Raw genomic sequence first — 22,500 nt, 5'->3', positions numbered from 1 at the left:
AACCGGTCACTCCCTTGGTGGAGGAATGAGTCTCAAACTTGGTTTCTACTTCCACTCAAGTTTCAATTTACATTTTTCTTTGCTTCTCATTTGTTCCTCAATTCTATTGTGTTTTATTAAATTAGTCTGGTCTAGTTCGGTCCATGTGAAAGGTTCCTCAGACCAGAAGAGGTGTTCTGGGTCAGGATCAAACTGAACCAGGGTTCTGTTCGTCTGCAGAGTGAAAATACTTGTTTGGATACTGTGGAGTACTGTGGAGTACTGTGGAGTACTGTGGAGTATATTTCTGAGTGTGTGTTTTGGTAAAACTCTGGATCTGGTGAATTGAACTGAGGTTTAATAAGTCGACTGTTGGGCCTCGGTGGACGTGTGAGCTCTCTGAGAACCTCCAGGTTCATGTTGTGTTGTTGTCCTTTATCTCGGCCTCCTGATCAGAAAGTTAACTGAGCTCAATGAAACTGTTTTTGTTTTATAAAGTTCTTCTTATTGGGTTTGTTGCTGCAGGTTTTCTATGAGTTGAGTTCTTCAGTTTCTTTCTGCAGCGGGTGGGGGAAACAGTGACGAGTGGTCAAAGTGCAACAGGAGGTTTTACCTGCAGCTTGTGATTCTTATCACAGATGAACATGGAGGTGTGAAGCAGCTGGAGAGAGCTGAGATCAAATGAATCTACAGGGTTCAGTTGACTTCAGCACTCAGCTCTGGAACAGACTATCACCTGGACTTGATGAACTGAATGGATTTTGATGGTCAAAGGTCAAATGTCATGGTCGTTGTGACCTCACAGAAGCGCTTCTACTTTTTGCGTCTTACACGTGATACCTCAAAACTGCTTCGAGGGAATTTTATTTAAATTTAACACAAATATTATCCATTTTTTTAATATTGGTGGACGAAGGTCAAAGGTCAATCGGACTTTGCATTTTTGTGAACACAATTTTCTGAGAAAAGTCTTTAGGGACACAAACATTCACTGAGACGACGCTGTCCATGTCCCTTCTGTCCATGTCCCTTCTGCTAACATGGAGGAGGTTTATGACCTGTACTGCAGCCAGACACCAGGCGGCGATCAATGTGATTTCCCTTCACTTTAGTGTGCATCATGTTCATGTACTTGCTGTTGATGCTGATATAACAATAACTTTATCTCATCAGGTCCTGATGTAAGCTTTTTATCACACACACACACACACCTACACACACACACACACACCTACACACACCTACACACACACACACACACACACACACACACACACACACACACACACACACACACACACACAGACACTGTTTTCTTGTTTTTTCAGACCACAGCCCTTCACATGTTACACAAACTGTCCTTCGCCGCTGTTTCCGTCTGTTGCTGCCGTGTGATTTGTGTCTCGCTCGTTCTGGGAGCGAGTCGGGCGGCGGCGCTCGTTAACCCGGACATTAGCTCCTGATCTTTGCCGCAGGGCGTCATCGCAGCAGCAGCAGAAATCCGAGCCCAATCGATGCGTCCACAGGCCAGACGACAGCTTGGCGCTGTAAACGGATCTGCCCCGAGGACACGGTGGAAACGTGTGCAGCCGTGAATGATGCAGCAGATTTACACTGAGTGTGTGTCCATTTATATTGAGAGACAAAAGCACACGTCATGGATGGTCTGAGATAATTCATCATCCGGATCAACAACATGTTTAAAAGTTGTTGATCCTGAAACTTTTTAACATTTGAATCCACTTGTAGGAATGAATTATTATAAGGAAAACTTCATTAGCCATTAAAAATAGTGTTTCACTTTGGATTTTACTCCTGAACTAGAAATGCTCTAATGCAGCAGCTGTTTCCTGTTAAATTCTTTATTTACAATAAAAGATCCTGGAGTTTTTCCTTCGAGGACGATTTGACTTTGATTCAAACTGAATCTGCTCAGTTCTCTGCTCTCCTGGACGAGGCTTCGTGAAGAAACCGAGTCGTGTCTGTGCTGATGTTTTGGTATCAGAGTCATAAATTCACCTCAGTCTGGTTGTTCCTGTGTGCGGAGGCGTGTCAGTGTGGAAACCAGTGCAGAGCAAAAACAAACTTCTCTCTCCGGTTCCCACAGAGAAATAAAACCTCCCGACAGGACATTTATTAACAGAGGTCAGGAAGCTGCCACCTTATATGGAAACTACAGTGCACCTATCAGATGTGTAGGTATTTCCTGCCAAACACACTCGGGCTAATTTTACTTTGTGTCTCATCAATCAAATATTGTGGTCAAGTGACGACTTTCAGGATTTCAGCAGCAGAACAAGTTTCAGAAAGAAAAATAATAATGATAATAGTGGTCAAGGAAAGTCAAAGAAATTCTGAGCAGTAGGGATCATGGAGCGGAGCCGTCGTATCAAGGGCCTCTCGACCAATCAGGAGTCAGTCTCAGCTGTCAATCATGACGTCTCAGCCTGTTTTTATATCATCAATAACTAATTCAAACCAAACATAGAAAACCTTTATCTCCTCAGGGCCGTGTCCTGACTGTAGATCAGTGTGAGGACGCTCACATCCTGAAAGTTGTCAGTTTGTCAAATCCTGTGAAACTGCATTCAAGTTTTCATTAAAACAATAAAAGGCTTCAAACCTTCCGATTGGTTCAAATTATTCTGAAAATAACAAATAATATTTACAAAATTCAGAGAGTGTTAGTTGTGCAGTAGAAAAGCCGACTGGCTCCCTGCTGGAGCTAAATGTGGGCGCTCCGTCGTCCCGGCCCTGAAGCGTCTCTTGGCCTCAGAGTGTCAATGGAATTGTTGAAACCTAATTGGAGCTCAAACATCACGCTCTGCGTTCTCCTGCGGCTACTGGCTCCCTCCACCGGAGCGGGTGATATCATCCGCGTCATCTCCCGTCCGTCGCCGTGGCGGCGAAGCAGGCGCCCGATCATCCTGAACAAATCTACCCACATGGCCGTGCCTCACCGCTCTTTTCCTCTTCCTCGCCACCGTTCCCGTCCATCTGGCTGTAGTTAAAGATTAATACACTGGAATCTCCGAGGAAAAGCGTCGCTCCTGTGGGATCTGTTGGTTTGTGTGGATTCGGTTTGTTGGACGAGTGGATCCAGCTCCTCAGCGCGTCTGGTTCAAACACAGTTTTCACTCTGACTCCTCGAACCTTTAGATCCTCAGAGATTCACTGACCAGGTTGAAAACTAAAGGGAAGGTGGCGTTTTGCACTCGGGGCCTGAAGCTCGATAACGACCTGCCTGAGGAAATGATTCTGTCCGAGTCAGTGTCGTCGTCTGAAGCCGAACACACACTGAAGTTTGAACCTGTTTTTAATCTGATTTCTGACTCTTTTCTGGAGTCGGAACAAATTTCAGCTTCGTTGTTTGTCCTTCATTAGAAATGTGTCTGAAAGTCATTTTACCAGTAAGATTCAAATACCATTCGTGTGTTTCTTATGGTAGATATTTACAATTCAGTTGAATTATTACTGTGTTTAAGTCCAGTTTAATTCTGACTTATAATTCATCACCATTCTGACCAGTTCAAACTCAATGTAAAGGATCTGGAGGTGAATTCAAGATTAAACTTAAATTAAATCTCGTCAGAATGAACTGAAGTCATGGAGACGTGTGTGATATGATCTCACCCTGCAGGGGGCCCCTCTGGGACTCTGAGCGTCCCCCCCCCCAGCTTCGACCCATTAGCCCCCTCTGAAGAGGACGCTCAGCCGCAGGCAAGAGACAGAATGAACTGCTCTCAGTTCTGACCGACCTGCAAGAGGAACCGTCCAAACCTCATCTGCTTCTCTTTATCTGCAGCTCGTCCCCGGGGCCCTCACAGGGGCCCAGCTCGCACGGATTTATTGTAGGATTATTACAAACCCAAAGAAAGTGTCGGTGGTGACACGCTGCTCTCAGACAGGATTCAGTGCAGAGTTCAGGCTGCTGCGTTTACGGTTCATAACTTGACCAAATAAAGGAAAAGAATGTGATGAATCTGCATAACGACACCTGCAGCGTCGGCCATGTTGAATCTCCAGTGGCTCCGCTCCAGTTAAACAACCCTGCTCATGTCTTTATTTGGCTCGTGGAGCAGAGTGGGCCCAACACAGGTTTGACGTTAAAGTGAAAAACTTGATAAGAAGCAGTGACGGAACCACGATGATGATTGTTGTGTTTTCTCTCTTTAATGTGTTTGCTCTCCACCTCCTGAGGGAAACGTCTTCAGCTGCTAAACGCTCCACCATGTCCACCAGCTGTTCTCTGAACCAGTCTCCTCCTGGCTTCTACTTCTCCTGTGGTGTGAAGCGTGCACATCGCTGAGGTTCACACTCATTCGGTCGAGCTGCTGTTGGCGATTTAAAAACAACCCGGCAGGGTATTGATCTGCCTGCTGTCATAAACCTGCCTGTAATAAGAAACGCAGAGAAACCGGCCAGAGGTCGTCTGTGGAAGCAGCTCACTGGGACTCAGGACGTTTCTGCAGACTTCATGTTCGGGAGCCAAACTCTGGAGAAACTGTGGAGGATCCCTGGACTTCACTGCATCTCTGAAAGCAGCTCTGGTGGTGGGAGTAACCATGAAAGGAGTTCAAGCCTCCTTGTGACGTCTCCTCCACATTCACTTGATCCACATCTTTATTTGGATCCTCACCAAATTGCACAAACTCAAAAATATCAGCCCCCGAAACTTTTCATCAAGGTTCCTGAATTATTCTTGTTGAAAAAATCTCATAATGTTCAAGAAAGAGAAAATGAAATCCTGGATCCGGAGACGTGATCGGATCCGAGCAGCTGCAGAGAGCGACTGGTTCATCTGATATTAATGATCAGACTCACGTCACATGATCAGTGTTCAGGCTCCAGGTGCTGCTGCTGGTTCGTCCTGTTCAGACCGGAGACGACTCACTGGAAGCGGAAGTGGGTCGTCTCTCATCTGGAGTCAGGAAGTGTGCAGGGGTCAGAGGTCGGGGGCTGGGCTGTGTGTTCCAGGTTCCTCCTGTAGAACATCTTCTCTGCTCTTCCTGGTGTTGACTGTTTGAACTCTGACCTGTGAAACACAGTCGACCTGACGCATCAATAACAAAGAGAAGCAAGAGAAACCGTCTGCAGCGACAGAAAGTTGTATCTTCTGCTCTCAGATCATTATCAGTCAAGTCGTTAATTCTTCGTCTCTGTCCGCCTCAAACCGCTGTTCAATGTATTTACAGCTTCGAATGAATGAATGAACTAATGAATGAGGTTTTATAGCCTCTCTGTGAATTTGCTTTGCACCGACAACTTTAAATAATATTTTTGATGCACTTTCTTTTTTTTAGCGTGTGTATCGTTAGTTGTTTGGTTGAGATGAAGCGTGATACATTTAAAAACGTTGGCATCGAACGTTTTGCTCTTGTTGCTCGCTGCCGCCATCATCTCTTTGAAAGTGATGCACAATGAATCCTGGGACATGTTGGACAGACGGATCCAAACGGAGGACGTGTCCCTGAAGGAGGAAACTAAATTATTCATTTCCCTGAAGAGGACCTTTAACCTCATGAACTAAAGTGCGTGTGCGTGCGTGTGTGCGTGCGTGTGTATAAAACATGAATTGAGTAAGAGGGTTCTGAGTATTTTTAGTTCAGGATCTTCTTCTCTGTGGCAGCAGAGAGTTTTTAGCTGAGTTTTTTTAGCTCGTATCAATCGAAGAAGCTTTCAGCCCCGTGTGGCTGCTGTGGTTTCACGTTCACTTCCTGCTCAGAGGTTATTAAAGTGTGGAACAATAGAGGCTGTGGGACGGGGTCGGCCGGAGGAATGTCCTCACGCCTCCGGAGACTTCCTGAGGCTCCGACACCGAGATCAGGTCCGAGAGGAAGCAGAGAAACTGTGGACGCCACAACACTTTTTCTAAATATTACAGAAGGCATCAGAAATGTAAAGAAAACATCAGGTTGTAAAAAGTTCAGAATCAGAGGTTGAAAATTAATCCTGATCTCGCCAAAGACTAATTTATTACTAATTAATTTTTTTTGTTTGCTTTTCAACGACACTTTTCTCATTTTATTGCCTTTTAAAACCTACATTTGTACAATTATTTTTGGATTGTTCTGGATATTGAAATGACAAAATCACATCTTTTTGAAAACTGCGTTTAAAAAAAAATATTTAATCTGAATTCCAATAATTATTGATAAATTCACTCATGTATTTTTAAGACTCAAGTCTCTTCATCACAAGAACAAAGTATCAACTCTTGTTTTACAAAGGTGAATTTGAAAAAATGTAAAAATCTTATCAGATACAGAGTGGGTGTGACCTCCTGGCGTCTTTCTGCTGATCAATAACTCCATCAATAACATATTGATTTTGTCGGCCACTGCAGAGTCTCGATGATTTCTCCTCATCCTCCGTCGTCTTTGACGAGGAGGTGGAGGAGCTGGAGGAGGTGGAGGAGGTGGAGGAGGTGGGAGCTCATCTCACCAGCGTCTGAGTCACTCTGGACCGAGCTCGTCTCCGACTGGCGTTCTCTCTTCTCGTCGCTCTGTTGATCAGCAACAAACTGAGAACTCAAAAACATTAGCTCCTGATTGGATGTTGAGATTTGGATCTGAGCTCGATTGTAAAGTAGAAACAACATTTTGACGTCCTGCTGATCTGAGTCAGTATCGACACCTGTTGGTTCGGCAGCTGCTGATCTGAAGCCTCAGTTTCACATTCTGCGCCATCTTGGTTGTTTAAAGCTTCAGTAACCATATTTGGAGGAGTGGGGGGTGGAGCCTGACTGATAGCTGGAAGACACGCCCACCTACACCTGCCACCTGCCTCAATTGGACGGTAGTAGCTGTCAATCACTCTGTGGTATCCCCCCCCCCAACACATCCGGTGCTTTATGGTCTGTTTGACTCTAAATGATCATAATTCACTAAATGAACATCAGCTGTTTGAAGAAGACTTGAAACTAGAGACTGAGACAGAAACTCCTGAATGTTTACTGACGTTATAAAGTGAGAAGTCACTTTCTATAGACTTCTAGAGAAACTACCAGAGGAGTCGCCCCCTGCTGGTCAAAGTGCTTCAGGCACTTCTGCATTAGCTTCGGTTTTCAGAATATTTCAGAGTATCCCCCCCTTCAGCTTTGTTAACAGCTGGAGCCCTGACACAGCGTCTCTCCTCTCACAGTGATGTTCGTCTGCTGCTCGCCCGATGTCTTCAGGAAGCTGATGGTCCAGTTCCGTCGTGCAGACCTCCCCCACGAGCAGTACGTCTTCTTCTACATCGACGTGTTCGGAGACAGTTTGAAGCACAGACAACCGTGGGCCCGCGGAGACGAAGACGACGCCATCGCCAAGGAGGCTTTTCAGGTACAGCGCTTACTTTCAGTGATTGTATATAAAGACCATCAGTGACTGTATATAAAGACGATCAGTGACTGTATATAAAGATGATCAGTGACTGTATATAAAGACCATCAGTGACTGTATATAAAGATGATCAGTGACTGTATATAAAGATGATCACTGACTGTATATAAAGACCATCAGTGACTGTATATAAAGACCATCAGTGACTGTATATAAAGATGATCAGTGACTGTATATAAAGATGATCACTGACTGTATATAAAGACCATCAGTGACTGTATATAAAGACGATCAGCGACTGTATATAAAGATGATCAGTGACTGTATATAAAGATGATCAGTGACTGTATATAAAGATGATCAGTGACTGTATATAAAGATGATCAGTGACTGTATATAAAGATGATCAGCGACTGTATATAAAGATGATCAGCGACTGTATATAACAGTTCATGAATCAAAATATTTAAGCCCCTCCCCCTCCAAGAGATCTCCATATGAAATCTGTAGCTTTAAAAGAGACGTAATCTGTCTTCATGTGTATAAGTTTAATTAGTGTTATGACTAAATGTCTCATGCTGTATTGTTCAGACTGTCCATCGCTGCAGCTCCTCTCTTCAGCCTCTGTCTCAAACACCTGGTTTGAGCTCCTGTCTCTTTAAGGACTTTACGCTCACACAGGTTCAGTTTGTCACCTTCCAACTTTTATGACTTTGCTACAGTGGAGCTTCAGGGTTTTCTTCTGTTCATATATACTCATATGTTTGTATATGTGTAAAAAAGATATATATATAATGTGTGTGTGTGTGTGTGTGTGTGCGTGTGTAAATAAAAACATTTACAAATGTTGTAATTGTTGTATGTTACTATAAATTCATTCTCTTCCTGGTTTCAGAGTGTGAAGATCCTGACGTATCGAGAGCCTCAGAATCCAGAGTACAGAGAGTTCGTCCACAACCTGAAGACGGACGCCATCCAGATGTTTAACTACACCATCGAGGACACGCTGGTGAGTCCATGTAAAATACACGTGGAGTCATAAAATACTTTCTTCTGTTTTCTCCTGAAGGGAATATATCATTGTCACAGTTCAGATGAATCTGGATCCTTCTCCATGTGGACAAACGTCCCCGTCCTCGCTGCTGGTGGACGGAGACGATTTGAAGAAAAACAGAGGAAACCGGGTTGTTAGACTTAAATCAACTGATGATGTCGACGTGTGTCAACAACGTGCAGATAAAAAAAAGGACATTATTATGCAAATGTGTGATTATCAGAGTCAAACGCTTCGATCTGAAGAAGCTCATTTAGTCCTGATGTTATCCCGTCACTTCAGCTGTTGCCATGGTGACATATCACACACAGAGCCAGCCGATGTACAGATGGACGGATGTCTTTACACTTTACAAATACAAAATGACTTAAAATACATATTAAATCATTATTAACAACATATTAAATTATTATCAAATCAATCAATCCCAGTTTGTCTCATAGATGTTAACAAGGAGCAACTTCCTCTGATCTTAACTCAACAAGAGTCAAATAGAAACTTTGTGATCAGTGAATAAAGCTCAGTCCCATGTGAGGATCCTCTCCCAGGACACAAGTCCAACAGACGCTGATGGAACTGAACACATCAACACAACAACACATCAACACAACAACACATCAACACAACAACACATCAACACAACAACAGGATTCACTACATGAGAAGAACCAGTTTGTAACTTCATGTTTCAAGTGTTCCTACACAATGTGTGATGGAGATGAAGGAGCAGAGGAACTGAGGACTTCCTGATGGTAGAAGATGTGAGGAGACATGTTGTGTATCCAGAAGTCGTGTTGTGATGATAGTCCATCATCACGATCTCTGGTCCAGATCAGATCCGTGTTCTGTCCACATCACATCATCAACTCATTCAATCAAACAGTTACTTTACTTTTAATGATGCATGAACTGAATAGTTCAATGTTTTCAGAATCAGAGTTCACCAATCGTGTGTGTGTGTGTGTGTGTGTGTGTGTGTGTGTGTGTGTGTGTGTGTGTGTGTGTGTGTGTGTGTGTGTGTGTGTGTGTGTGTGTGTGTGTGTGTGTGTGTGTGTGTGTGTGTGTGTGTGTGTGTGTGTGTGTGTGTGTGTAGGTTGTCTGGCAGCTCTGTGAATTCAGTTAATCAGCAGCAGATGGATGTTAATGTAGTTAAACCAGTGAGACACACACACACACACACACACACTGACCCTGAAGGGGCAGTAATGACGTGAGGTGTCGTAATGGAGGTATTGTCACTAATAGATGTGAGTAGACATCTTGTAGATCTCAGCACTGTGTTTGTAGTAATGATCCATGAAGCTTGGTTCAGATCACAGACCTCCTCCCTGAGCTGCTGTGACAGGAAGTGGTTCCCACACTCCAGATGTTTTTCACCTGTGGACGAACATCCTCATGTCAAACTCTTCACAGGGAACGAGAGAGAAAACCAACCAAAGTGATCGTGAGAGCAAAGAAGGAGAAACTAGAGAAACCGATCGAACGCAGTCTCCTCTTTGCTCCTGTTTCTAGATGAACATCATCGCTGGAGGTTTCTACGACGGCCTGATGCTCTACACTCGCGCTCTGAACGAGAGCTTGTCTGCGTCCGGCGGTCGTCCTCCGGGGACAGTCGTCACCAAGAGGATGTGGAATCGAACGTACCACGGTCAGTTCACTGTCATTGTGATTCATCATCACAGAGGTGGGGGGGGGTCACGATCACCTCTCCTGTTCTCCATGTAAATCTCTAGAGATGCTAAGATGGTGCATAGACGTGTTTTCAGCAGAGCGACGACGACGTGTCTCAATTTCTACGTCACATGAAAATAGGATGATCGACAGCGACGGGTCAGTCAGGCTGCAGGCATTCTGTTCTCAGCCAGTAGGTGGCGCACCAGAACATGATCAGAGGATATTTCTGGAAGTTAATTAAAAAAATATACCTGGAAAAAAAGAATACGAATACGCTAAATGGACAAAAGTATGGTGAAGGACTCTGACCTGGACAATGTCCTGCTGCTTCTCCAGGACATTCTTTTATATTGTGGTTCTAGATAAATGAGGTTATATGTTTCTTTGATAACCATGTTCGACTGTGTCAGTAATTACACGACTGGCTGATGGGAGGCTGCTGTGACACCTGACCCAGGATCCTGTTGACCAATCACTGGAAGGAGAATCGCTGGTTGTTGGACCTGTTGTTTGAAGATGATCCTCTCGGCTTCATTAGACTGTTTCTTAAAAAGCTTCGATCAGTCGTCACTTGGACTCAAAGCTGAACTGATTCGATTTCAGGGGTCAAAGGTCACAGTGACTTAATACGAGTCTGGACTAAATGTGTGTGAGTGAAACTGCTCTGGTTGAAGAGGCCAACATCTACAGGATGGTGATTAGAGCCTGAACATCTGGATCTACGTACAGAGCCTTGAGATCCTGTATATTATGATGGAACTATACAGATAGAATTGATTCACTGTGAAAGTGATGCAGGCAAACAAATGTGAGCAGCTGATTCCAGCTGATGTGTTCAGTGATAATTCAAAAGTTTTCTTCTTGAAATCCACATTTAGCTCTGCAGAGCTTATCATGGAGCTCATATCGGCAGCAGCCTCGGCTGATGCCAGTTTTCTTTGCAACGCTTCAAGAATGTACAGTGAGTTCTGATATCAGCTGGGCAGGAAATCAAAACCCGTTAGAACCACAGACGCTGATTAACCCCGAGTGACTCACAGGTGGAGTCAGTGATTCTGAAAACACATGCCCCTCCCCTCGCTGCTCCTTCACAGGCTCCTCCCTCACATTCATGCACGCACGTTGTAAAAAGTTGGAATCATCCACCGCAGACATTCACCTTATCAGCAGATAAAATAATAAATTGTGTATTTACACAAGTTTTCATTAGTTTTCATGAGTTTTCCTCAGTTTTCTTTAGTTTTATTCAGTTTTCCTCAGTCTGAAGTTTCTTGGCTGATTCCTCAGGAGAAAAAGATCTTTTCCATGCTGCAGATGTTTTTTTCAGAAGTTGGTGATTAATAATCTTTCATCATTGCGGAATCGTTTGGCGAGCGAGCTCCGTGGTCTGCGTCTCTTTACACTGAAGAGTTCTGCAGAGGTTCATGCATCATTCTTACTTCAGGAAGTTTCGGTTTTATCTTTACTGACCTGCACCAGAAACCCTCGTCTGCTGTCGGAGGAATCGCTGAAGACGCAGAGAACAAAGCGGAGCTGGATCAAAGCGTCATCCGTCATCGCTGCGATTCAGGAAACACAAACCAAATGATGTCAGCTCCTCCACCTTAGAAACCATTCTTTCACTCTTTAAAAAACGCTAACCCTTTTACTACAAAATAACATACCTCAGTTATTTCTGCCTGCTCTTTCACAATAAAAGCACGAGATAGAATGAGTTGTTTGGTCCGTCTGCTGCTGCGACGTCCTCACCTCTGATTCTCACAGAGTGAAGTTCCTCTGCTCGACTAACTTATCAAAGTATAAAAGTAAAACATTCAGGACGTTCTGTCGGAGCGAGATGTGGTGAAGGAAAATATCATTTATTGTACAAGATGAGAACAGACTCATCGTGTTTATGTTTTAAAGTCAAACTGATCTTTGGACAGTTTTGCTGGATTGAAGTTGGATCTGGTTTCATCTTTCAGCAGAACAGCTGATTCTGCTGAAACTTCTCATCACATCTGCCAAGAACTCAGAAAATCACCCGCCACTGATTAACCAGAATCTGATTAATTATTTTACTTACACACACACAGGTCGATGTTAAATGTCAATGTCACTGTAAACTCACAAAATGTTTATGTGTAAGTCAAGCATTTACACATTTATATTGAAGGTCAGCTTGACTGTGACATCATCGTGTTCTACAGTATAACGAGCTGGTAACTGGTGTTACTCTTATTTCAAACCGTGGCTCACAGCGTCATGTCTGAATATCAATGAGCTGAGGGTAAATTGTTTTTGGAGGAAACTTTGCTGTCGGGCAGCAAAACGATTCAACATCAACACTTTACCTCCAGAACGATTATAAAGAACAAAACCTGCTGATATGAATAAGTGAGACTGGAAAAGATCATCGGTTTGGTTTGTTCTTTCCTTTTGGGGGAGAAGCAGATGTTTCCTCTCTGCTTCTCCTCTGGATCCTGGAGAGGAAACGCAGAGGGAAAGCGAACGCCAGCGCTCGACCTCCTCGGACGGCTCGGCTCGCTGGTTTCGCTGGTTTCGCTGGTTTCTCTGGTTTCTCTGGTTTCTCTGGAAGCTCATTTCCGTTTTCAGCAGGAGGAGATGTCACAGGAATCGTTTCCACTTTGTGTATTAATAAGGTGCAGGTGGGAGACACGTGGCTCCATCTGAGAACAGGAAGCTGAACAATCACAGCGACATAATCCCACGAGAGCGAGGTGTTCACTTTCCTCTGGCCTGGGGTCAGTGTGTGGGTTCCATGCTCAGCCAATCAGAGCTGAGCACATGACGGAGATGACAAAGTAATGAATTTAGTTTATCAACATGTAGTTTAGGGTTTCATTTTCAGAATGTGTTGAGATTAGACGAGAAAGAGTTTGAGCACTTACAGGTACATATATAAATATAGGTTATATATAAAACTGTGACAAAAAGATAAGACGCGTGGAAAATCAATAAGCAAACATCGGCCATAAAACCATTATTGTTTAACCTCTGTGACCCCAATGGTGTTGATCAATTAACCAGGACTGAAATATTCCTGAAAGAAATTAATAAATATTAATCAACCACCTGCAGAAGGTTTATGGTCTGTACTTAAAGTGACCGATTAATATTTTTATTATTATCTTAACTGAACCGAGAAGAAAGAAAGAAACTTTGATCCTCGGGGCAATAAAACCACATCAATAATTGTTGCAATATAACTTTATCAAAACAAGTATATCAATAAAGTGTTGTGCAAGCACAGTGAGAAAGTTCAAGGGTCAGAATATACTGGTTAATGACGTGTACACAAGATGGCTGCTGTGCGTATCCTGCGTCCGCTCTGTGGACTGAACACGTCCTCAGAATGAGAACAGTGAGTTCTGAAGACGAGCTGTTGACCAGGAGTCCACGTGTTTAATGTGTCGTCACCATCTCTGTTAATGCTTTCTGCACAAATCCAGAAGTGGCAGAAAGAGTCAAAGATAGTAGAGTGTAGAACGTTCTGTGATGTGCCCTCTACTGGAATCTTGCAGTAACACGTATAGTATCTAAGCAAGTACGTGAACAATAATGTTCACAACGCAGACGGTTTCCGACGTGTTTAGCGTCGTCAAACAGTAAATATCAGATTTAAATGTTTGTTTGTGATTCTCTGCTCGTGAAGACGAGTTTAAAACCACAACCTTCACTCAGGAGCAAGAAATGTCCCATTTCTTCTGACCGTCGTGGATATGACCGGATTGATCTTGATTAAATGTCGTGTTTGAGCTGATGAAAACCATTTATCTGGTTGAATCTTCAGGTTGTTTTCGGTTGGTGCTCCGGTGACGGTTCTGGTTGGAGAGCAGTTGTTTTTGTGGGAATGAACGAGCGTCAGAGTTGAGTTCAGCCTCGGATTCATTTGACGAATGACACGAAACTCCACCGACTTCCTCTGCTGTCATTTCTCCAAAACACACAAACCACACAGCAGATGGAGCAGAGAGGCTCCGTGTGCTCGCTCCCTCGTCGGTCATCCTCCGTCAGGTCGGACTCGTTTGTCCGAGACCTCAGCCAATGACCCGGTCCGTCCAAGCTGCGGCGCTGCTTGGACGGACCGGCCTCGGAGTCTTTCTGTCTCCTCCATGTTTGTTTCTGGAGGTTTCTCTCCAGGTTGAGCTGTTTGCTCTGCGCTGGAGTCGAGACGGGGATTTATTTTGAAGGGCTGCTGGCTCAGAGGTCATCAGGGTTGTACTCTGGGGTCAGATGTCTTCACGCAGGTTATTTGTTTGGCTCTTTCTGTCCTTTCTGTCTCCCCCCCCCCCCACCTCTTTGTTTTTCCTTGCATCCATCCTCCATTAACGTCTCTGCTGTCATCGCCTTCTGTGACCTCGTCGAGAGCTGGAGGAAAACAATGCTTGTGTTTTTCAGATGTTCCCTCCCTGTTGTCCGCCAACAAAGATTTTATTCATGGTCCCCAGAGGACAGGACGATGATGCTTTATTGTACGACTCCATACGTTCAGAACAACTCCTCAGTAAACAACAACAAACATGTCGACAGTGGAGGAGTTTGTGATAACGATCCTCGTAGAAAGAGACAAAAGCATCTCCACTTCCTCCTGATATCCAGAAACTAAACTAAAATACCTTGGATACGAATGCCACCATTTTGCATATTTGGAGGCGGAGTCTAGCAGCGATCGGGAGATGGAGCTGCTGGAGCAACGTCCCGCCCCTCGACCAATCACAAGTCCGACTCAAACTGTAGCTGTAATAGAGAAGCGCTGAATGACTGTGTGCATGAATGTGACTCGTAGTGTAAACTAAATACTGACACTAGTAAAAAGTCTCCTCGTCTGTTCAGTTGATGAATGGTTGTTGTAAAAAGTTCACATGTCATAATGTGAACAGTAATAAACCCTGTGCACAGTTTATCAGGCTGTAAACTCTGAACTCAAACTGAACTGTGTCAGGGTCGTTAAATCATCCGCTCACAGTCGGACTGTGGTTGAGAATCGAACGATGGATTTATCAGGCTGATGATTTTCCACTTTCTGTCGGAGCCTGAATCATGTGACACAGGATTCATGAATGTGTTTCTCTCTCCTGTCATTTCATCTCCTGCTCTTCCATCTTGTCTTTGTCTCACTTCTGTCACTCAATCACACCAACGTTCTCACCACCCGGACTTTAACCTTTTCTTACAGTCTCCTCTGATCCGTCTCTTCTGGTTATTGAACGAGATCTGATCCTCCACCCTCCTCCTCTCGTTGTCAGAAGCCCCTGTGAGGTGGCGAAGGAGACCCCTAAAATAGCCTGCAGATCTAATCTTGTGAAACCAGAGCTTTGTCGCACCTTCCAGCTGCGGCTCTCGTCCTGGTTGGTCCTCCGCCCTGTGCTCCTCCGTCAGTACACTGTCTGTTAGCATCAGTCAGCCAGAGCTGAGGCTACACGCAGCGCCCTCTGGTGGCAGCTGACCTGTAAACACAGGATTTTCCCTGTAGCTGATCTGTATATCAGATACAGACCATAACTGAAGACCTGCTTACGTCCAATATTACATTAAACATGAGATTTCAGGTCTCGGGAAACATGAAATTCTAACACTGACTCCATATGAACACCGGCCCTACAGGCTCTGGACCAATCGTGAGTCAGTCTCAGCTGTCACTCATGACGTCTCAGCTTGATTTTAAATCTGACTGCCTCTCTTCATTGATCTGATCTTCTCCCCATAATGTGACTGTGACAGATTCATGTCCCCACAACAGGACCTGGAACACACACTGCAGCTCTTACATGAGGTTCTGTGTCCGTGCCTCCTGCTGCTGCTCTGTGTTGATGTGTGATTAAAGAGCACAGACGTTATAATGAGGTTTGTCAGTTTCCTCTAACCTGTGATTTATAATCCACGGCCAGGAGGAGCCTGGTGACACTGGTTACCGGGCAACGGGTTCCAGCCGTCAGGAGGAGAAAGACCACCTGTAGCCGTTGTGTTTGTTAGAGACTTCAGTTCTGTTTGCTCAGTGAATAATGTGGAGTCGCTGTTTGCTCTTTAAGAATAAATGAATTAATCACACTCAATAGATAAATGAAGGCTGAAACGGTTCACCACTAGGGGCGCTGTGGAGCAGTTTGGTGAGTCAGATCATACTGAAGTTAAGTGGAAAATACGACTGTTCAGGTTTAATAATTAAACTGTTTATCAGACGTAGACATGGAGTCAGTGTTTGTGAAGCAACAGGTTGTCGGGTCCGACTCGTTCACAACAACAGGAACACGTTAGGACTTATGCCCTGACGGGTTCCTGACATGTTCCTCACATGTTCCTCACATGTTCTGGAGGTCCTGTATGTGAGAACACACAACTCTGAGTCCGTGTCTCTGGACATTTTCTGGAACTTTTCCTGCAGCCTCCTAGTAAAATGTCTGGAAGCTTCCCAGTGAGCGAGTGGACGTGTTGATGAGGTTTCAGTAAGTTCGGGTCCGAAAGCTTCTGGACAGAATCCATGTTTTAATGAACCTTAATGACAGAAAGATATTTGAGTCTGGATCAAAGTGGTCGACTCTCACTTCTCTCTCTGGACGTTTGCTGCTAAACAACGGCTAAAATGATGAAAACAATCTGACGTCGAATATTTATAGAGAACTGATATTAATGAAGGTTGGTGGGGGTACGAGCTCTGCTGAGTGATGTTCATTAATATCTGTTCATGTAAGCACTTTGAAACACTGCGTTTTAGGAAGGTGCAATAAATGAAGCTAGGTTTAGTTTGCGTTAAGAAGCGAAGCGTTGGGGCTCGGTGTGAAACCAGTGTGTGAATGTGTCGTACACAGGAGCAGCAGCTTTCAGAGTCCGGCCTCTCACGACGTCACGCTCGCTCCTTTGCTTCTAAAGACAAGGATCATAATTCACCGTCGCCGTCACAGGACGGATGCTGTCGTTTGTCCCCTCAGGACTTTGTCTGCACGTTCAGATCTGAGCAGCGCAGAAGCTGCTGAAACAACAGATCTGTGGTGACACAGCGTCTGTCCATTAGTTAATGGAGCGGAAACGTCAGCCAGAGGAAGCTGTAATCTGATCTGCCTCTCGCTGCTGCTGCTCGTGGGTTTTCAGCCTCTCTCCCACTGCCCATGTCCGATTCGTCATGGATATTATCTCAGATGAAATCGTATTACTCTGCCCCCCCCCGTCTCTCTCTCCTACTCATTCCTTCTCCTTCACACACACTCATTCTCTCTCTTTGTATATATATAATACTGTGGCCTCTTACCGAGGGTAAGAGGCCACAGAGACGGTGAAATGACGGTGAAATGAATCTTCCACAGACACGCGGCTGAAATCTTCATTTCATTAGATAAAATGAATTTTGATTTCAAATAAGATAATAATAAAATGACCTCTTGCAGTTGTATCCCTCTACCAACCAGTAAAGTGTCAGACATACATGAACTCATATGAGGTCACTGTGACCTTTGACCTCTGAACTCTAATCGGTTCATCTTTGAGTGACAACTGGTCAAAATATGAAGAAATTCCCTAAAGACAAACTTGAGATTCATATTTGACTTTTACACAGATTCAGATTTCTGTGTAAAGAATGACACACACACACACACACACACACACACACACACATAGACAAACACACTCATTCCTGGAAAGCTCTGCCTCTCTTACCAGGAACAAATAAAACAAACACACACTGTGTGTGTGTGTGTGTGTGTGATAAGCTCTCAGCACTCCCTCTGCCATAAAGACATAACACACACACACTTAGGTGGGAGGTTATAAAACTCATTCGATGGTTTGACAGTAATTTAAATTATTCTCACAGTCGAGTGAAAGATTTTCATTTTTCATGTTTTTAGTTATTTGTATTTTTACTTTTTGTCATTGTGTATTTTATTGTTTATGTAAAAATGATTTTAAAAACAATAGTTCTGTTTTTTATTCGGATCAGTTTTCTTCACGTCGTCATGTACGACCTCTCTGCTGGTCCCTAACTGCTCTGTTGCCATGGTGATCAGTCGTCTGGCTCTATACGTCCTCACATTCACGCAAACTGCTAATTGGCTGTAATTAACCTCTGATGGCTATTTCCGTTTTCCCTCCGTGAAGCGGGGGGGGGGGCAGTTCTTATGTGTGACATGTCAGCGACTGAATAAAAACATGCTCGACTTTGTGCTCGTAGGTGTAACAGGACTGGTCCACCTGGACGAGAACGGAGACAGAGAGACGGACTTCGCTCTGTGGGACATCGACACCAACACCAGCACGTTCCAGGTGAACACACACACACACACACACACACACACACACACACACACACACACAAAACCCTACAATCGAGTTTTTATGTCCTCTCACTGGTGACACCCAGTGGTCAGAGGCATGTTTTCGGTTTCTCCGTTCCATTCTTGTTAACACTACAAAACACATTTATACAAACAATCAGTGTGACTGATTTTATTCCAAAGGTCAAAGGTAATTTTTTTTCAAAACTCAAATCAGGACATATTCTGTTCATATTCATGTTGATAATATTATTTAGTTTTATTACTGGAAAATGTTTTAATGCTCCAAAACACATCACTTCACTCCGACTGTTGCTGCAGCTCCTCTTTTCAGCCTCTGTCTCAAACACCTGGCTCCTGTCTCTTTAAGACCCCCCTCCCTCCTGATAAAGCCCAGTCTGCTCTGATTGGCCAGCTCTCTCACTCTGTTGTGATTGGTTGTTGTGACGTCGGCCTCTGCTCTCTCTTCACCTCGGACTCGTTCAATCTCATAACGTCTCCGTGTTGAGCGATTCATAAACGGTGTCAACGAGCTTATAGGTTTGTTTTCTTGTGTTTGGTGGGTGTGTCAGACGTGTCGTCCAATCAGCAGCTGTGTTTATATTCAGAAGACAATGAATTGTAAAGTTCTCTACAGATGCAGCAGCTGCTGGTTGGTGTTTACATCAGTTTAGATTCAAACCTCGTCACAATGGAAAACTACAGATTCTCTGAGCTGGATCCATAAAACTGGAGCAATCAATTCAAAACATGAACACAAATCCTGATCCGGGTTCTGTAGATAAACTGTAGTTGTTGGTTCCAGATAGTTTTGGTGTATAACAGTTTGGAGGAGCAGCTGACGGCCATACCTGGAACAACGGTGCACTGGCTGGGCGGAGCTTGTCCTCCCGATGTTCCCGTCTGCGGCTTCAAGAACGACAACCCCGTCTGCGTCGCGAGTCAGTAACGCCTGCGTCTTCATTTTATTTCTGTTTACTTCAGTTGTGTTTTAGCTCTGAATAAAACGTCCGACAGCAAGTTAATGTGTCATTGTTGCATCTGAGGGTTTTTAACAGCTTCTTCTTCTTCTTTGTCAGAAACGGTCACGATCCAACAGATGGTTTCCATCGTGCTCTTCTTCATCTTCACCATGAGCCTCACCATCGCTGTCTTCGTCTACAGGTGAGAGCTGCTTGTTTACGCCACCAGGGGTCACTCAATCAAAACACTGACAGCAGACACAGTTTGTCGTGTGACTGTTTGTGTGACTGTTTGTGTGAATGTGTCTGACTGTGTTCCAGCGTGTGTGAACATATCTCTCTCTTTCGGAGGCGTGTTGCATTCACTTGAGCAAAAATAAAAACCTGCTCTGTTGTGGATGATCTCGTTAACATCTCGTTAACTCATAAAAACAGGAGAGATTCATTTTTCTCAAGTGAAACACGCTTCTCTCCTGCGTCTCTGCAGGAAGATGAAACTGGAGAAGGAGCTGGTGGCTCAGCTCTGGAGAATCACCTGGGACAACATCCAGATGAGCAACATGGAAAAAGTGCTGCGCAGCGGCAGCAGGCTCACACTGTCACTGGTCAGCACACACACACACACACACACACACACACACACACACACACACACACACACACACACACACACACACTCTGATGCTTTGTGTGTCTGCAGAGAGGCTCTAACTACGGCTCCCTGATGACGGCAGATGGGAACATGCAGGTGTTTGCAAAGACTGGTTACTACAAGGTCAGTGTGTGTTTTCTTTGTGTTATGATGAAAATGAAAAAGACAAAGATGAAATGTGAGCTGTCGGTCGCAGGTTGTGGGTTTGAAGCTCCGAGGTTCTTGTCTCTTTGCAGGGAAACATCATCGCCATCAAATACACCAACAGGAAACGCATCGAGCTGAACAGGATGGTTCTGTTTGAACTCAAACACGTGAGTGTTTCATTTATATGAAACTTTGTAAGTGTCTGTGTCTGAGATGAAAAAGTTTGTTGTTGTTGTTTTAGATGCGCGACGTTCAGAATGAACATCTGACCCGGTTCATCGGAGCGTGCATCGACCCGCCCAACATCTGTATCATCACAGAGTACTGTCCCCGAGGGAGTCTGCAGGTACCTGTCTGTCTGTCTGTCTGTCTGTCTGTCTGTCTGTCTCTCTCTCTCTCTGTCTCTCTCTCTCTGTCTCTCTCTCTCTCTGTCTCTGTCTCTCTCTGTCTCTGTCTCTGTCTCTCCCTCTCTCTCTCTCTGTCTCTCTCTCTCTCTCTCTCTCTCTCTCTCTCTCTCTCTCTCTCTCTCTCTCTCTCTGTCTCTCTCTCCCTCTCTCTCTCTCTGTCTCTCTCTCTCTGTCTCTCTCTCTCTGTCTCTCTGTCTCTCTCTCTCTCTCTCTCTGTCTCTGTCTCTCTCTCTCTCTCTCTCTCTCTCTCTCTGTCTCTCTCTCTCTCTCTCTCTCTCTCTCTCTCTCTCTCTCTCTCTCTCTCTCTCTCTCTGTCTCTCTCTCTGTCTCTCTCTCTCTGTCTCTCTCTCTCTGTCTCTCTCTCTCTCTACCCGTCTGTCTCTCAGTGTAACCTGTCTTGTGTCTTCAGGACATCCTGGAGAACGACAGCATCACTCTGGACTGGATGTTCAAATATTCTCTAATCAACGACATTGTGAAGGTACGTGTCGCCTTTTACCTTCCATACCTCTCTCTCTCTGTCAGTAAGTCATCAGGTCTCTCCCTCTCTCTCTCTCTCTCTCTCTCTCTCTCTCTCTCCCTCTCTCTCTCTCTCTCTCCCTCTCTCTCTCCCTCTCCCCCCCCCCCTCTCTCTCTCTCTCTCTCCCTCTCTCTCTCTCTCTCTTTCCCTCCCTCTCCCCCTCTCTCTCTCTCTCTCTCTCTCTCTCTCTGTCTCTCTCTCTCTCTCTTTCCCTCCCTCTCCCCCTCTCTCTCTCTCTCTCTCTCTCTCTCCCTCTCTCTCTCCCTCTCTCTCTCTCTCTCTCTCTCTCTCTCTCTCTCTCTCTCTCTCTCCCCCCCCCCCTCTCTCTCTCTCTCTCTCTTTCAGGGTTTGGTCTTCCTCCACAACAGCGTCATCGTCTCTCACGGTAAACTCAAGTCGTCCAACTGTGTTGTCGACAATCGCTTCGTCCTGAAAATCACAGACTACGGTTTGTCCAGTTTTCGCTATGACGCCGACTCTGGGAAAGACGCTCACGCCTACTACGCCCGTGAGTCTCCGCCTCAGCTGTTAAACTGTTTGACTCCGAGACTGTAAATCAAGATGGACGACATGACAGCTGCACAAAAGTGAAGCCAAAGTGTCTGAATCGCCCCCTGGTGGCTGGCTGCAGTATTGGTCATAAACCCAGCCTCCTCTGTGTTAGCAGACGGGACAACCTTTAAATACTGAGAGGGACTTTGACACCAACACGATCATTACTGCTCAGACTCTGAATCCAGAGGACGTATCAGAGATATTTTGGCTTCATTTTGTACAGTGGGAGGAAGTGGAGGATATTTTATTTACAGTTTTACTACAGACTGATTCAGCCTCACTACAAAACACGTTTATATTTATTCTTCAATAAAATCAGGTTTTAAAATGTTTCTGTCAACACAAAAGAGCTGTTTTATCATTTTAAATGAAGAAACTTTAACATGATCAGTTGAGTCCAAGTGAAACATAACCACAGATATAATGTCATGCAGTGTAACAGTATATCTAACAGAAGCACCCCCCCCCCCCCCCCCAGAGAGACTGTGGATGGCTCCAGAGCTGCTCAGGATGGAGTCCCCCCCACCTCAGGGAACTCAGAAAGGAGACGTCTACAGCTTCAGCATCATCCTCCAGGAGGTGGCGCTGCGCCGAGGAGCCTTTTACCTGGAGGAAGACCCGCTCAGCCCTAAAGGTACAGAACATGCGCTCGGCTAAAGATTCTGTTGTCCACTGAGCTGACACAGGATTATCTTGTCTTTTCTCGTCTCATCATACCTGAACTTATCAATATAAAAGGCAAAATAGACAAGTTTTCATTCAGACATTAAAATATCTGGGAAATTGAGCAGCTGGACGACGCGTCAGTCTTTGTGTCCAACACTTTTCCTGGACTTGAACCACCAACACTGAAGAGCGGAGCAGTTTCAGTCCTTCGAGGTTTCACTTATTTAAAACAGAAATCAGATCGGTGCAGAGAAACCAGAAGTTTCAGTTTAAAAACGTCAGAGGAACG

At 44.7% G+C, this 22,500-nt stretch overlaps 1 protein-coding gene across 4 annotated transcripts in view; it reads left to right on the top strand.

Annotated features, from left to right (window-relative positions):
• LOC117776580 (atrial natriuretic peptide receptor 1-like) overlaps nucleotides 1-22,500 on the top strand; it is a 30,223-nt gene that overhangs the window by 2,150 nt on the left and 5,573 nt on the right. For 3 of the 4 annotated variants that reach the window (XM_034610631.1, XM_034610630.1, XM_034610632.1), the window contains 13 exons: nucleotides 7,123-7,304; nucleotides 8,200-8,313; nucleotides 9,871-10,006; nucleotides 18,200-18,291; nucleotides 19,108-19,243; nucleotides 19,382-19,466; nucleotides 19,752-19,869; nucleotides 19,965-20,039; nucleotides 20,153-20,230; nucleotides 20,305-20,409; nucleotides 20,880-20,951; nucleotides 21,336-21,498; nucleotides 22,024-22,179. In XM_034610631.1, coding sequence (XP_034466522.1) covers nucleotides 7,123-7,304; nucleotides 8,200-8,313; nucleotides 9,871-10,006; nucleotides 18,200-18,291; nucleotides 19,108-19,243; nucleotides 19,382-19,466; nucleotides 19,752-19,869; nucleotides 19,965-20,039; nucleotides 20,153-20,230; nucleotides 20,305-20,409; nucleotides 20,880-20,951; nucleotides 21,336-21,498; nucleotides 22,024-22,179 — 1,512 coding nt within the window. Of the gene's footprint in view, nucleotides 1-7,122; nucleotides 7,305-8,192; nucleotides 8,314-9,870; nucleotides 10,007-18,199; nucleotides 18,292-19,107; nucleotides 19,244-19,381; nucleotides 19,467-19,751; nucleotides 19,870-19,964; nucleotides 20,040-20,152; nucleotides 20,231-20,304; nucleotides 20,410-20,879; nucleotides 20,952-21,335; nucleotides 21,499-22,023; nucleotides 22,180-22,500 lie in introns of all 4 variants that reach the window. The other variant, XM_034610633.1, reaches the window with a different exon arrangement.

The sequence above is a fragment of the Hippoglossus hippoglossus genome, chromosome 16 (assembly GCF_009819705.1).
Source record: "Hippoglossus hippoglossus isolate fHipHip1 chromosome 16, fHipHip1.pri, whole genome shotgun sequence".
NCBI classification, from domain to species: Eukaryota; Metazoa; Chordata; class Actinopteri; order Pleuronectiformes; family Pleuronectidae; genus Hippoglossus; species Hippoglossus hippoglossus.
This window is presented reverse-complemented; position numbering and strand designations above follow the sequence as displayed.